The sequence below is a fragment of the Mustela nivalis genome, assembly GCF_964662115.1.
Source record: "Mustela nivalis genome assembly, chromosome: 18".
NCBI classification, from domain to species: domain Eukaryota; kingdom Metazoa; phylum Chordata; class Mammalia; order Carnivora; family Mustelidae; genus Mustela; species Mustela nivalis.
The window spans coordinates 27660586-27675900 of record NC_139037.1 but is presented as its reverse complement, the minus strand read 5'-3'; the positions used below and the strand labels follow the sequence as shown (position 1 = coordinate 27675900).

The 15315-nt window shown below is 51.7% G+C and overlaps 1 protein-coding gene across 3 annotated transcripts in view; it reads left to right on the top strand.

Moving 5' to 3' along the window:
- Window positions 1–15315, top strand: part of SLC6A2 (solute carrier family 6 member 2) — a 47249-nt gene that overhangs the window by 8901 nt on the left and 23033 nt on the right. For all 3 annotated transcript variants that reach the window (XM_082711385.1, XM_082711384.1, XM_082711383.1), the window contains 2 exons: window positions 3252–3383; window positions 5214–5451. In XM_082711385.1, coding sequence (XP_082567511.1) covers window positions 3252–3383; window positions 5214–5451 — 370 coding nt within the window. The remainder of the gene's footprint in view (window positions 1–3251; window positions 3384–5213; window positions 5452–15315) is intronic.

Genomic DNA, 15315 nt, shown 5'->3' with positions numbered 1-15315 from the left:
CAGAGAGTGTGCACTGGGCTAGAGGTGATGGGGCAGATGTTTTCCTTACGAAATTCATCCGAAGGCCAGATGACCTGTTTACAGCTGACAGTTATTTTCCCCATGTGTTTGTGGGTGTCAGTGCGAAGGAAGCTCGTGAGTGTGCACAGGTGTGCATCTGTGTCCATGCATAGGTGCTGAAGGCTCAGGAGGCATGCCCTGTAGGCATTTCTCCAGGTCTGCACACCAGCACCTGCAAAGAGCATTCAAGAATCAAGACAGGATTGTGGGCTTGTAGCCCCTGAGGTTCTCTGCTCTTAGGGCCTCTGTGCAAGGCTGTTTGCTGCAGATAGTACCATATATGAGTGTGTAGCAGGCCTGTGGGAGTGTGGTGGTATAGACCTTGCAGGACAGTAACTTCTAGAAAATGTGCAATCCAGCCTCAGTTTCCCAGGAGCTGCTGCAGGCTTATTTCTAAGAAAGTCCTCCTCAGCTTACCTCAGTCACCCTGGAAATCCCTTTCCCGATCTTCAGCTCTGCCCCAGCTGCCTCTAAATCCTTCTGCAAAGGGGTTTGGGTCATCTAACTGGTCAGCATCTTCTTGGAGAAGAAGGTACCAGCCACCAAGCAGCTTTCTGGGTTTTAGCCACACCCAGCTGTTCCATCATTCTGGAGTGTTCTTGGGCTGTTTGCTCCCAACTCAGTGGCTGGTCCACATTAGACACATTCAGAGAGGAGCCTCGGGTCGGTGCAGACCCATCATCTTCCTTCCTCCTCTCTCTTGCTGGATTCCCAGCCAAGCACAAGAGAAAACACATCCCAGCCTAGGCAATCTCGTTGGCAGGTGCCACCCAGAGGTTTAAGAGTTGAGAAAACTCTCCCAGGTGAGACACCTGGTTATCTGGCTGACGTTGCTTGTACCCTTTTGTTATAGAAAAGAATGTCTCACGGCGGAGATCTAAGCCGTGATTCCCAACTTTTTCCTTCCCCACTGTCCCGTGGGCCACTGACTTCGGTCTTCAGACCTGTCCTGTTCAATTGTCGGATAGCTCTATTTCCCCTCCTCTCTGGCTGCGGTCTCCCAAGGGCAGTAGCGGGTGGCCACAGGCAGAGCGGGGCACAAAGAGATCCAGGTTGGAAGCCCAGCTGCCTATTTCCTAGTCTGGACAAGATACTGGTGACTCTCTCAGGGATGGCTTTACATGAATCATTAGTGTGTGGCTTACAGATGACAGGTGCTCGCCAGTGTCACTGTCACCAGCTACCGCCATCAGCATCACCGCCCCCACTGGGATTGTTGTCCCACCGTGGACAGACGTGAGCTCAGGTGCTAGATCAGCCCTCTCTGTGTGGGAGAGGGGCAGGGGTGGAATTCGACAGTAGGGACTGAGCAGGGCACGAGAGAGGTGGGTGTCTAGGCATTGCAGGGAAGTCAGGCGTGGAGCAGGGGATAGAAGGTGGGTATGACCAACAGACTAGATGGTCTAAGCTGGCTCCAGACCCCCAGGGTCAGAACACAGAACACTCCCCTCTAAGACCCTGTTCAGTCTCATGGTCTTCACTGAGGCTGGAATATTCTGGAATCTGCAAAATATCTTGGGAATGGCTCTGGAGCTCTGAAGGCAGACAGACCTTGACCCGAACCCCAGATCCACCACTGACTGGCTGGGTGACTTTGGTCAAGTCACTTGATTTCCCCAAGCCTTCATTCTCTCCTCTGAAAAATGGGTCTATCAGGTGCCACCTCAGATTTTTCTGGGTAAGGTAGATGGGATCCCATATGTCCAATGCCCAGTGCCGACTCGATACATAGGAGGTACTTACTTTCTGGCAGTTTCTTTCCTGTGCCCACCATGCTGGGCCATCTCTTGCTACAGCACTTCGTGCTTTGTCCTCTAGAGCCCTGGGCTTCCTCAGGAGAAACCCTGGGAAGAAAATGGAGAATGACGGTCTGAGTTGCTGGGCGCGTTTGACCCGGGGTGCCATGTGACTTCGCCGTAATCCTCTGTAAAATCGAGATGGTAATCATCTCTGCAGCTTAGCGCTGGTGTGAAGATGGAATGAGACCTTGCCTGGAAAGTGCCTGGAACGCAGCCCAGGACGTTCTAGTCCTCATGCTACCGTCAGGAAATATTTCCCAGTTTCTGCACTTTGCTGGTGTGGGTGGGCCAGAGAGCGTTTCGTTTCCAAGGTTACGGCATCTCAGCCAAAGGCCAGAGGCCGAGATGAGTGTGGATCTGGCCCGGCCACCTCCAGCTGCGTCAGGAAAAGGAGTTGGCATTTTGCATCGGTCCCGCTTATAGCTGGGGCTGACACGGCGCGTATCCCGGTGAGTCACCTCACGGCGTCAGAGCCCCGTGAGCTCACCTCGTGGAGGGTCATCTCTGAAACTCGACCGTGGCTCATCCCACTGGGAACTCTCCCAGGGATGAGTCGCTGCCCTTTCCTTGCCAGGGGCCCCCCTCTAGTTTCTGCTGTGCCCCAGGTGGGCTCCTTCCCTGGTCAGAGACTTGCTCCGGGGTTTGGGTCCCCTCAGCTGCCTGTCCAGGGAGAGTGAGCCTCATGGGTCCGAAAGACCTGAATGCGAATCCTGATTCTGTCACTGACCAGCAACACCAACAAGACCTGTTTCAACTCTGCCCTCAGTTTCTTCTGACATAGTGACATAGTGACCCTGTCTGATGATGTCTCGTAGTGAAACTAAGAATCCAGTGAGATTGTGTTTGGGAAAGCCCCCTGGGAACTGAAAATGAGACAAATTAGAAACTCAGTCATAGGTGGGCACGTCTCTCCCCCTCTCTGATCACCATTTTCTGACCTCTCCCAGGAGGCTTTGGGGCGATTGGCTTCCCCCAGAGCGACGGTTTGGGCAAGGAAGTGTTCTGCGGTTGCAGGAATTGGGTAAAGGCTGTACCTCTTAGCATCCTCATGGCATACTCTCTGCCTGGGTATCAAAGGCTGGAAGAATCCTGCAAGAAACTAGCCTGTTCTGCTTTGATGAAGCCAGATTTTACTGCTTGGCCCACAGAACCTCATTAGCATGACTGATGGTTCTTCTTGGTGCCCCCACAGTTGCCATCAGTGTGACGATGATCTGTATTCGTGGCTCTGTGTCACTGTATTTATGTGCCAAGCACCCCTGGGGAAGTGGCCAGGGACCTGGGAAACAAGGACCCTGAGGTTCTGGAAATGTGGATCCAGGCACCCTGAGGGGCAGGCGCAAGGCTGGGCAGGGCTCCGGGGAGGTCACGTGCTGCCTCTGTGTCCTCCAGGTGCCTTTCTGATTCCATACACACTGTTCCTCATCATCGCCGGGATGCCTCTGTTCTACATGGAACTGGCCCTGGGCCAGTACAACCGAGAAGGAGCGGCCACGGTGTGGAAGATATGCCCATTCTTCAAAGGTAAAGTGTGGGTCTGGGGAGTTCAAGATCACCCACAAGTTTGCCCTGGGGGCCCTTGGAGAAAGTGCTCCAGAGGTGGGATCTGAAGTAGAGCGGCTCTCTGAGGCTGGTATGGGGAGAGTGTCAAGGGCACCCACTGTTCAGTGTCATAGGGAGAGCCCTGAGTGTGTCAGGAAGAGCTTAGCCTAGAAAATCTAGACTCTTGGGGACCAGTCCCACTTCTACTGCTGAGTGAGCAGGGGGTGTCTCTTTTCCATGTGGGAAATTTTTATGGAAAGTCACAAGTACCCAGCTCCTCTCCACTCATGCTCTCATGGCAGAGATGTGTGGTAAGCTGCTCGTGGGCCTTTCCAGGCTCAGCTAGAAACCGGTCACACCATCTTGGATCCAGCAGCCACCACTGACTGATCACAGCTGGGAGAGGTGATGAGGCCTGCTTGCATTTGGGACTTGGAGCACATCTGGAGAAAGTAGCCATAGTAACTGGCCTTTCTTGGCTCCTGTACCTTCATGAGAAGGGCATGGAGTCAGAACTAGCGCCTCCCAAGCACTGGTTAGTGACCAGGGCCCAGATGACACTGAGGGCCGGTATGATTTCCATGCACCTCTTCTCAGTTTATATGTGTCTCGAACCCCCTTCTCTGTACTCAGCCCTGAGATAGACACAGGCTGGTGCAAGAGGCTTGTAAGACATGTGTTGGTTAGTATTGTTTAGTTTCCAGAAATCCCACTCAAAATGACTTTAATGTAGAAGAGAACTCATTGGCTTATGATACAGTAAAGAGTAAAGTCCAAGAGTTTTGTGCCAGCTTCAGGTGCAGCTTGATCCAAGTGCTTGAATAAGATTACCTGGAATTTCTCTCCACCTCTGTCCATCTGAAGTCAGCATTAGCATCCATCTCAGGCATATTCTTCTCAGGTACCGGCAAAACTGGCCATCAGCAACAATTTGACCTCCTACCAAGTTTAACAGTGACACAATAAATAAAAAGTTCCCAGAGAGGACTCTCATTGGTTTTACTTGAGTCATAGACCCATCTATCAACTGATCCTTGTGGCTCTGGGCTAGCAGAACTCTAAATGGCCAGGTCTGAAGCATGTGCCTATAGCTAAGTCAAGGACGTGAGGGATTAGCCTCAACCCAAACCTCATATACTAAGAATGCTTAAGGCAACTTTCTTAAAGCAATGCTGCACAGACAGAAAAAGAAACTCTACCCTAGGCAAAAGCCTAGAACTAGCTAGCCCACGGGGAGCTTCTTATACATTCAGGAGGGTGGCATTGGCACATGCACAAAGCAGATGGTTGAAAGTAGGGCCAGTGCTAATCAGGGAGTTTGTTTGGGGTTCCCCAGAAGCAGGTCCTGAGACAAGGATTTGTGTGGGGAGTTATTTTGGGAGGTGATTCTTGGAAGGACTGTTAGGGCACAGAGAAGGCGAGTCAACCAATAAAGGGTGTGTCATCAAGCCCGTTCCACTGTGCACCAGCGGCTCACCCCACAGGGAGAGAGTATTAGTGGACCTCACTGTTACTCTGCCCCAATACTTCTGTCCACTCCAGTACTTACACTCTGGCTGCTCCCTTGGGACAGTGAGGGCCTAGCACTCCTGGCCGGCCTGATGAGGAAACCGAGGGACCCTAGGGGCGAGAGAGAGCACTTAGGCAAAGGGCTGGTGGGTTCCCAGGGTGTATGGGTGGGGGGCTGCCAAGAAGGAGAGGCAGAGGGGTTGGGTCATGCCATGGTTGGAGCTGGCTCCCCAGGAGATGTGAGTGGCTCTGGGACGGGGCCGGGGGCAGCCCCCTCCTGACCTCGCTGTGCCTCCCACACAGGAGTGGGCTATGCCGTGATCCTCATCGCCATCTACGTCGGTTTCTACTACAACGTCATCATCGCTTGGTCGCTCTACTACCTCTTCTCCTCCTTCACCCTCAAGCTGCCCTGGACTGACTGTGGCCATTCCTGGAACAGCCCCAACTGCACCGACCCCAAGCTCCTCAACGGCTCCGTGCTGGGCAACCACACCAAGTACTCCAAGTACAAGTTCACGCCCGCAGCAGAGTTCTATGAGTAAGTCATCGGCCGCGTGTCCTACTCACACGGGCACACCAACCCCTGTGCTGGGCCGGACCTGGGCCCAAGGCTAAGGAAACACCCCGAGACAGAAGGGGACACCCCAGCCATGGTGTCTGGGTTATGTTGGGCAGCCAGCATCTGCTAGGAGCTGAGGATCCGGCCATGGACGGGACAGTGACGGACCCTGGGTTCTGGCAGGGGACAGCAGGGCTGGGGAGAAGTGCCCAAGTCGGCAGGCAGGAAAGCAAGAAAGTTTGAGAGAGTCGATGTGCCCTTCAGGAAATGAAATATATTTTCGGGAGTGTAAGTGCTCTTAAGGAACCAAAACCAGGTGTGTGGTAGATAGAGATGGTTGGGGAGGTGAAGGGGAAGGAGCATTTGCTCCTGTGGTCTGGGAGGGCTTCTCTGAGGAGGTGACAAGAGAACAGATGAAGCCAGCCAAGGGAACATCTAAAAAGGCTCAGCCGATGGCGCTGTAGCTCGAACCCCAGTGGAACGGATCCCGAAGCTGTCACTTGGGGATTCCAGTGGGGCAAGGAGCTGGAGTTGGTGTGTGAAATTTGGGAGGCGGGAGGCAAATCAACCGTGAGCAGCTCGGGGGAAGCATTTGGACCGTGTGTGCATGAGAGTCACTGACTGGTGATAGAAGACAGAACATCTTTTTTAAAAATTCACTTTAGATACTGACATCATTTTATTTTTTTTAAGATTTTATTTATTTATTTCACAGACAGAGATAGGCAAAGAGGCAGGCAGAGGGAGGGAAGCAGGCTCCCTGCTGAGCAAAGAGCCCAATGCGGGGCTCAGTCCCAGGACCCTGGGATCATGACCCGAAGGCAGAGGCTTTAACCCACTGAGCCACCCAGGTGCTCCCTGACATCATTTTAGACACAGAAAGTTATAAAAGTAACCCCTGAAACTCTCATATGCCCTCCACCCACCTGACACCTTATAGAACCAGAATGCCGGGAGTGAAATCAGAAAATGAATGTTCCTGTGCTGTTAATTCATCTGCTACAGAACGTTTTTTTTTTTTTTTTTAATTCATCAGTTTTCCCACTCGTGTCCTTTTCTAGCCCAGGATCTGCTTCCCCTTAGTCTCCAGACTGTGGGAATTCTTTGGTCTTTCCTTGAGTGTTGTGACCTTGACCCTTGTGAAGAGTAGCGGTCAGTGATTCTATAAAGGCGCCCTCCGTGTAGACTGGTTTGCTGTTTTCTCCTGGTTCAACTGAGCTTAGGCATTTTGGATGAGAATCCTGGAGGGAAGATATTGCATCCTTCCCAGAGGTCCATGCTGGGGCGGCGTGGGGGTATGTGATGCCAGTCTCTCATTACCAGGGGCGTTAACTGTGATTGCTTGGCTAAGATGGGAGCAGCCAGCTCCCTTCTGGGTGGAGACAACATTATTTCTTTTGTCATTCACAAGTGTCTTCCCCAAGCCACTTGAGGTTGTCCAAATATCTTGTTTCTTGTCATCCTCCGACCCACAATTCTCGAGCACCCCTCAGTGATTCTTGCAAGCAAAGATGGTTATGATAGCGTTGGTCTCATTGCGATTTTTCTATTCCCATCATTCCGTCTAGATTAATGGGTTGGAATTCTTCTGTAAGGAAGACTTATCCCTTTTCCCCTCTGTATTCATTCATTAGATCACTTACAAATTCTTTTTTTTTTTTGAGATACCATGAACATAAAACATTATGTGAATTTCAGGTGTATAGCAATTTGAAACATGTATACATTGCAAAACTATGACTACAGTAAGTTCAGTGGACATCCATCACCACACATAATTACAATTTTTTCTTCCTTTATGATGAGAACCTGTTAAGATCTACTCTCTTGGCAACTTTCAAATTTACAGGACAGTGTTGTTAACTGGATTTCCCATGCTGTGTGTGGCATTCCCAGGACTTACTTATTTTAGAGTTGGAACTTTGTCTCTTTGACTCCCCTCACCCTGTTTGCTCCCCACCGCCCCTGGCAACTACTAGTTCATCTTCTTTATCTATGGGTTTGGGGTTTTTTGTGTGTGTGTGTGTGTGTGTGTTTTAAGATTTTATTTATTTATTTGTCAGTGAGAGCAACCAGAAGCACACAGAGTGGCAGGCAGAGGCAGAGAGAGAAGCAGGCTCCCTGTTGGACAAGGAGCAGGATGCAGGGCTCGATTCCAGGATCCTGGGATCATGACCTGAGCCGAAGGCAGTGGCTTAACCGACTCAGCCATCCAGGCATCCCTGTATTTTTTGTTTTTTAATGTAGGTTCCACATATAAGTGGGATCATATGGCATTTGTCTTTCTCTGCCTGACTTATTTCTCTTTTTTTAAAAAAATTATTTATTTATTTGACAGACAGAGATCACAAGTAGGCAGAGAGGCAGGCAGAGAGAGGGGGAAGCAGGCTCCCCGCTGAGCAGAGAACCCGATGTGGGACTCGATCCCAGGATCCTGGGATCATGATCTGAGCTGAAGGCAGAGGCTTTAACCCACTGAGCCACTCAGGTGCCCCCTGACTTATTTCACTTAGCAGAATGCCCTCAAGGTCTGTCCACGTTGTCCCAAATGGTAGGATTTCCTTCCTTTTCATGGCTGAATATTGTGTATAGAGATACCATAGTGTGTGTGTGTGTGTGTGTGTGTGTGTGTGTGTGTGCACGCACGTGCACATGCATGTGTGACTTTCCCTGCCCCCGCACGTGGACACACACACACACACACACACATACACTCCATCATTCTTACACATTCACATGTCCGTGAATGTCTTGTTTCCATGTCTTGACTCTCATAAACAGAGCTGCAGTGAGCATAGGGTTGCAGGTATCTTTCTGACTTAGTGTTTCCTCTGCCTCCAGATAAGTACCCAGCAGTGGAATTGCTGGGTCACAGGATAGTTCTATTTTTAGCTTTTTATTAAAAAAAAGATTTTATTTATTTGACAGAGAGAGACAGAGCATGAGCAGAGGGAGGGTCAAAGGGAGACCATCCAGGACTCCAGAATCATGACCCAAGCCGAAGCCAGATGCTTCACCGACCGAGCCACCCAGGCACCCCTGTTTTTAACTTTTTGAGGAGTCTCCGTACTGTTTCTCACAGTGGCTGCACCGGTTTGTGTCCCCTCCCGCAGGGCACAAGGGCTTCCTTGTCTCCAGGCTCACCAGCTCTTGTAACGTCTTATTTTTTGATAGTGGTCACTCCAGCAGGAATGAGGTTCTGAGAGCTCGTGGTGGGTTGGATCTGCGCGTCCTCATTCACTCATTTCTGTCCGTATGGACTCATGGGTGGTTATTTTATTTTTTATTATTTTTTCATTTTATTTTATATCCAGAACCGTCGACATTTATCTTGTGGTTCCCTTGAATCCTGTAATCCTCTCATCCATCCTTTTACGTCTTGAGGCCTGTCTTAGGCCACCCAGTGGACAATGTTTGCATGGCAGGCTCTTGGGAATGGAGCACATGGACCTTGTTTATTCCTGGGGGGGGGGGGGGGGGGCTGGGAGGGAGGCCTGCTTTAGCAATCTCGACTCGAAAGTCAGCAGGTAGGTGGGAAATCCTGTTACAAGCCATGGCGTGGGATAGGGCAATGCCACTGGGATCTCACTCAGGGTGTACGTGGTCTGGAATAGGTGTGGCAAACTGTTCTATGAAAGACCAGATGGCAAATATTTGGGACTTTGAGGGCCTTCTATGTCTCTTGCCTATTCTGCTTTGCTACCTTTTAGCCTTTCAAAAGATAAAAACCATTTTTAACTCTCAGGCCACAGCCTGGATTCGGCTTGGAGGCTGTGGTTTGCTGACTCCTGGTTCTCTATCTGTGTAATTCAGTGAAGGAGCCACTTGTGGCCAGAGGAGCCGTGGAAATGTGACCAGTGCGACCGAAAAGTTACATTTTTAAATGCTATGTAAGTTTCGTCAACTTACCTTTAAAGAGCTGCATGAGGCTGGTGGCTATCCCCTTGGGCAGTTTGAGGTCCAGAGGATGAGAAAAGATAGCTTCATAAAAGACAAAACACTAGGACCAGCATCTGTCAGTCTGACGGATTCTCTACCCCAAGGACCTGGGAGTGAGTCCCGTTTATCTGGAGACTGGGATCCCTTTGGGCCAGTTTCCATCCCTGCGATCTCAGGACGGTGAAGCCAAGGAGATACGGTTTGGTTAAAAGGGGCCTCTGGAAAGTCTGCTGCCTTCTGGGGCTCAGGAGAATTAGGGGCTCGGGACCCAAACTGACCCTCCATGAGTTCTCACAGCAAATTTGCTAAGGGTCCCTGCCCTGCATCCTCATTCCCTCTGTGTTTCCTATGATTTCCAGCTGGTACATGCAAAACTATATAGGTTTCAGAATTTGGGGGGATAGAGTCCATCATGGTCACCAGATTCAAAGCCTTGCTGCTACATCCTTCCTGTCTCCCTCAATGTCCCATGAACAGCTCATTGCTCCCCACACACGTTCAGCTTTCTGCTGACTTCCTTGTATGCATGACTTTGGTGGAAGCCTCTTCCCCTCAGTGCACCCCAGCCCCAACCTTGCCAGTCAGTGAAACCCACGGCCCGCCATTCTCCTCATCGCGGGCTTGTTCTGCATTCTTGCCATTATCAATGGTTGTTTTCATTCAGAAACGTTGTCCTAGTCACAACTCACATTTGTCTGGTTTCAATTATGCCCCCCGTTGTTGCATGCTGTGGCTTTTCATCCGGAGCACTGTGGTCTGGAATTGTTCTTGTTCTACACATGAGGGAATGGGCCCACGCAGGAAATGACTTGGCCAGGGTCATGCACATTACAGCTGGCATCCGAAGTGGAAGGAAAGGCCAAGTTCCCCATCCAGGAGTGATTCAGAACCCACGTGGAGAGCTTTAAAACACACAGATGCCTTGACCTTGCACCCAGAGGCCCTGATTTCGTGGGTCTGGGTGCAGCCAGGGCCTGGGGACTCTTATGAACAGCTCCTGGGGAGCCTCTGATATCAGAGCCACTCTGCCTTCCTGTCTCAGACAGAGCAAGATTCTCCCCGGTTCAGGCTGATATCCCAACAGTGTCCTATCATGGGACATCGAGGACCTCCTTTGGACTTCTTCTGAGGAGTGGGGCCTCAGAAAATTCCAGAACCTTCCGGAAGCTTGCGGGTGGAGGTGTTAGGCGCCTGTAGTTCATGAGTGCAATTTGGACCAGGAGGCAGCTGAGGAGGATGGGCTGAGGATGCTGCAGATACAGGCCACCGGCTCCTCGCTCTGCCCATTGCCATCTCGTGCGAAGAGAAAGGCATGATTTTTCTTTTTGCTCTTGGCCATCCTCCTCCTTGCAAATTAAAATGGAAAAGGGTAGTGTCGGTGGGCTCCAATCTAGTCATTATTTGGTTCCTCTGCGGTGTGCTTCTAAGTGGCCAGCACGTCAGCCCCAGTGGAGACCCCACCCCCACCCTGGCCCAGCAGGAGGGAGAGAGGCCAGTTGGGTTTTGAGACCCAGATCACTTCAGCCACAGCTCTAGACTTCTTCCAGGCGTGGCTCAGCTGTGAACAGGTTACCGTGGAGGAAGATGGTGTTCTTCCATGAGCTGGGCTTGGGGACAGGAGACCTGCAGTAGGGAGCAGCCTCTGGGACTCTTTTGGCAGCTCTGTGCTCTGGAGGACTCACCCCTGGGTCCTACCCCTGCAAGCTTCCCTGCACAGTGCACGCCAGGCTCTCTTCCCACCCAAGCCCCACTTGGTTTGCAGACACTGTGGAGGTGGAAATTACACCTGTCTCACAGATAAGAAGGTGCCAGGTCAGGTTTTTAGGGAAGCGGCAGAGCTGGGATCCCAGCCCATGGGGTCTGGGCCAAGGCTCTCCTGTCTTCCTCCTCCATCCGTTCAGGATGTGCGTGCGGGAGTCTCTCCGGACAAAACACGAGACAGTGGCGTCTAGAACTCAGGGAACTCACTGTCTCAAGTTCCAAGGCTCACTTTTCTCACCTCGAGCTGTCTTCTGTGCACCTCGAAGTCACTGAGGCAGGAGCTACTACTGGATTTTTTTTTTTTTTTTTAATGGCACATGGCCCTTTTGTCTCAGTGTTTCTGCTTCGTAAGAGTTGGCCCATCTCAGTCTGGAGAGGCAGCGAGGACTCCCAGTGCCAACGCTGAGGAGGCCAGGTCCTTTTTTCCTCTTTCCCCAGAGCCTGCTGGCCGATTTGGTTGTCATCTTGCACTCATTTAGGCTGATGGATTGAAAACACCATCCAAGGGAACAAAACCGATACTTTCCCCAGGCCCCAGGCCTGAAGCCAAGCATCCGGCTAAAAAGAAAGCCCGATGCTCTAACTTTATCTGTAAAAGGGCACTCCTGGTGAACGTGCTCGGGAGACAGAAAATGTCTACCCCCTGCCTGTTCCAGGTGGGGCAGAGAAGTCCCCGTGGGCCCCCGGGGCTAACCCTCTGGGCTCAAATGTCAAGGAAGAAACTATGCCCATTTGGCCCACTGACTTCGGAAAGCCTGGACCATATACTTTATGATGATTCATTTTCATTAAACGGCTGGAAAAGTATAATAAACCCCAGTTCCTTGTGCTAAGCCCTGAGGCTTGGGCCTGCTGGGGAGAGCCTAGGTTCACATTTCCTTTCCTGGGAAGCAGCTCAAGAGTCTGGCCTTTTCCCTGGCAAATATCTAAACAAGCCCTGAAAACCTGAATGTGGACTTCACATGCACTGGGGGCCTTCCGACGGGACGCTGTCCCTCCAGCTGGACACTGACATCATTTTAGCACATTTCAGACCAAGTAGAGTTGCTCCAGTCCCTTTTATCATCATTTTTTTTACAAGATTTTTTTAATTTATTTATTTGACAGACAGAGATCACAAGTAGGTGGAGAGGCAGGCAGAGAGAGAGAGGAAGCAGGCTCCCCGCTGAGCAGAGAACCCGATGCGGGGCTCAATCCCAGGACCCTGAGATCATGACCTGAGCTGAAGACAAAGGCTTTAACTCACTGAGCCACCCAGGCACCCCTTTTTATCACTATTTTAATAGTTGAATGGGCCAAATGGTTTGTGCCACCCTTCAACCCTCAGCCCATTAAACAATGAAAAAGCAGAATGAAGAGTTGGGAGGGTTGGTCTAGGTTCTCTGTCTTTTTGGATAGGCCCACCCTCTGTTCAACTCCTCCTCCTCCTTCTCTTCCCCCTCCCCCAGTTCTTCCTCCTCCTCCCCCTCGCCGTGCTCCTCCCCTCCTCCTCCCGTTCCTTCTCCCCCTCCTTCTCCCCCCCCACACTTCTATCTTTCTGTCTTTCTCTCAGAGCATAGGATAAGAGCCTGTCAGGGCATCATTTTGAGCTAACACTAGCCAGGCAGACAAATTGGGTCAGGAAGTGTGTTCTAGATGAAAGGGAACAGAAAGTTCCAAGCCCCAGAGCAACAAGAGCTTCAAATGACGGAGAAATGACAGTGATTGGCCATAGCCAGGAGCCCAGGGCAGGGTGTGGTGAGACAGGGGGTGTGCTAGGCAGGGGACAATTAGGAAAGGCCTCAGGTTCTGCAAGGCTTTTGTTTTTATCCTTTGGACCAGGATTTCATAACCACCACAGTTTTAGCATTACGGGCTAGGAAATCCTCTGTTGGGGCAGAGCTTCCCTGTGCACTTGGGATGTTTGGTAACATCTCTGGCCTCTGCCCATGAGACAGGAGCAGCATCTCCCTCCACTCCAGATGGGACAACCCAGACATTGCCGACCAGCCCTGGGGAGGCGGGGCCAAAACTGCCCCCAGCGAGGACAATCGCTGTTGGAGGTGATAGGGACCTTTTGAGGACTCAGGGGTTGGGAGAGTGACAGATTAGAAGGACACATCTGACCGATGGTTCTATAGCAGCCCAGACTGTATTAAGGGGTCGCAGAGAGACTGGGTAGTGGGGAGGCGGGGAGACATCTGTACCAGTCCAGGGGGAAGAGACCGTGCGTCTGGTCTGGGACACGGCTGCAAGGGTGGGGATGTTGGTAGCAGACCAGGAGGCAGGATTGTGGGGGGGGGGGCACACACAGAAGCTGATTGCATGGGGCAGCTGATGTGGAGGAGTTTAAAGCCACAGCGTCTGGCCTGGGGGCCTCAGGGATGGGAGCCGTTTGGGGCGGGGGTACGTGGGCCTTTGTGGGTCACACAGCTGTGCTCACTCACTCACACTTGCTCATCTACAGACTCTTGAGCCCATGCATGCCCCCTCTGTCCCTCTCTCCCTCTGCTGCAGCTCTGCCCCTCCTCTCAGCTCACCTGCTCCCCCACACCCAGAAGAGAAGGTACCAGCCATGCCCACAGCAGAGGGGAGCCGCCGCCCGCTGACTCCCTAAGGCTAGCTCCCTCAGCCAGTTTGGGGGCACCCCTTAGCTCCTTTGCCACTCCTTGAAGGCTGGGACGGTCTCATGATAGTTACACTTACCATTCGTGGAGCATTTCCTGAGTTCCCTGAGTTCTAGACGCCACTGTCTCATCTGTGATTTCATCCCCATGAGAAGCACTTTCCTGAGAAGGGAAAGGGCTCAAGGTGGGGAATGTTTGCACCAGCTCCTGCGCCCACCCCCCAGCCCCATGGGAGCTCCATGTGGCGGGAGCCGACACCTGCTTGTCCACAGCCGTGTCCCCAGATCCCGACACTGCCTGCCTCACCGCAAATGTACAGAATGAGTTTGCACAATCAGAGGACAGATTCAGGCCGCCTGTCGCTGGCAGCAGGACCAGGGTGGGAGCCCAGGTCTCTCTGACCCCCGTTCTGGGCCCCGGTCTGTTTGCCTTCAGGTTCTTGCAAATAATAGACATCAGTTTGGAAGGGATGAATAAATGAATGCGTGAGTTCACGCACAGGGACAGTGGTGGCCTCCTCAAATGCAGTCTCCTGCCCAAGGACAAGCTAACGAAGTTTCCATACTCGGGTGCATTTTCCCCACAAGTGCAGCACCTTCAGGGTCTAATGCACTGGTCCCAGCGAGCCCAGCCATCTGCCTCTGATTCTGTGGGCCCTTCTGACACCCAAGCATACCAAATATTCCAAGCTCACATTTTCTGAACTTCTCTGAGCCTTCCCTCCACCCCCCCGTAGGTACAGAAAGCCAGTTTTGTTTTGCCAGGAAGGTAAAGACAGTTTCTAGAAGACTCAAGCTTGCTCTAAAGAAAACCTATAATTTAGACAGACCTCTTTGCGGGGTGGGGGCGGGGGGTGGTCTCAGCTTTGGCTGCCCAGGAGAATCTCCTGGGGAATTTAAAAGATGCTGGTGCCCAGGCCCATTCCCCCATGGGTTCTAAGTTAATTGGTTGAGAGCAGGGCCCAGACATCAGGACTCGTTAAAAAGATCTCTGCCTGATTCAAATGTGCGGGGTAAGAACTTGCTAGGCCTCCAAGTGACATTCTCCATACCTTGAATTTCTCTTTTGGGGGGAGTGGAGGGAGTAGAGGCGAAAGAGGAGGGAAGGCAGAAGGGGAAAGAGAGACAGAGATGCAGACAGGCACAGAGACAATTGACACCGCCCGCCCCCCATTTATCCACTGTGGTTGTGCAAACTTTTGCCACTAGTGTGTCCTTTTGAGTTAAAGCACTCCTCTAGGGAAGGACAATATATCAAGATACTTTTAGCTTTTAACATGAGTGGCCCTGGACGGTGTAAGGGACTTGGACAGAAGGGTGAGGACCCCTCCAGGTTGGGGGAGGAGCTGCCGAGAGAAGTGAGGGCCTGTGGGAGGCTGACCCTCTGGGCTCCCTGGTTCCTCTTGGTTGGGTCCTGGGTCTCATTTTTTAGAAGATGGGTTATTGGATTTAGCAAGAAAGGTTGTAAGCAGTTGTTCTTGATCCAATAATATTCTCACAGGTCTACCTGTGAGGCCAGGGTTTAGCACCAGGGACCC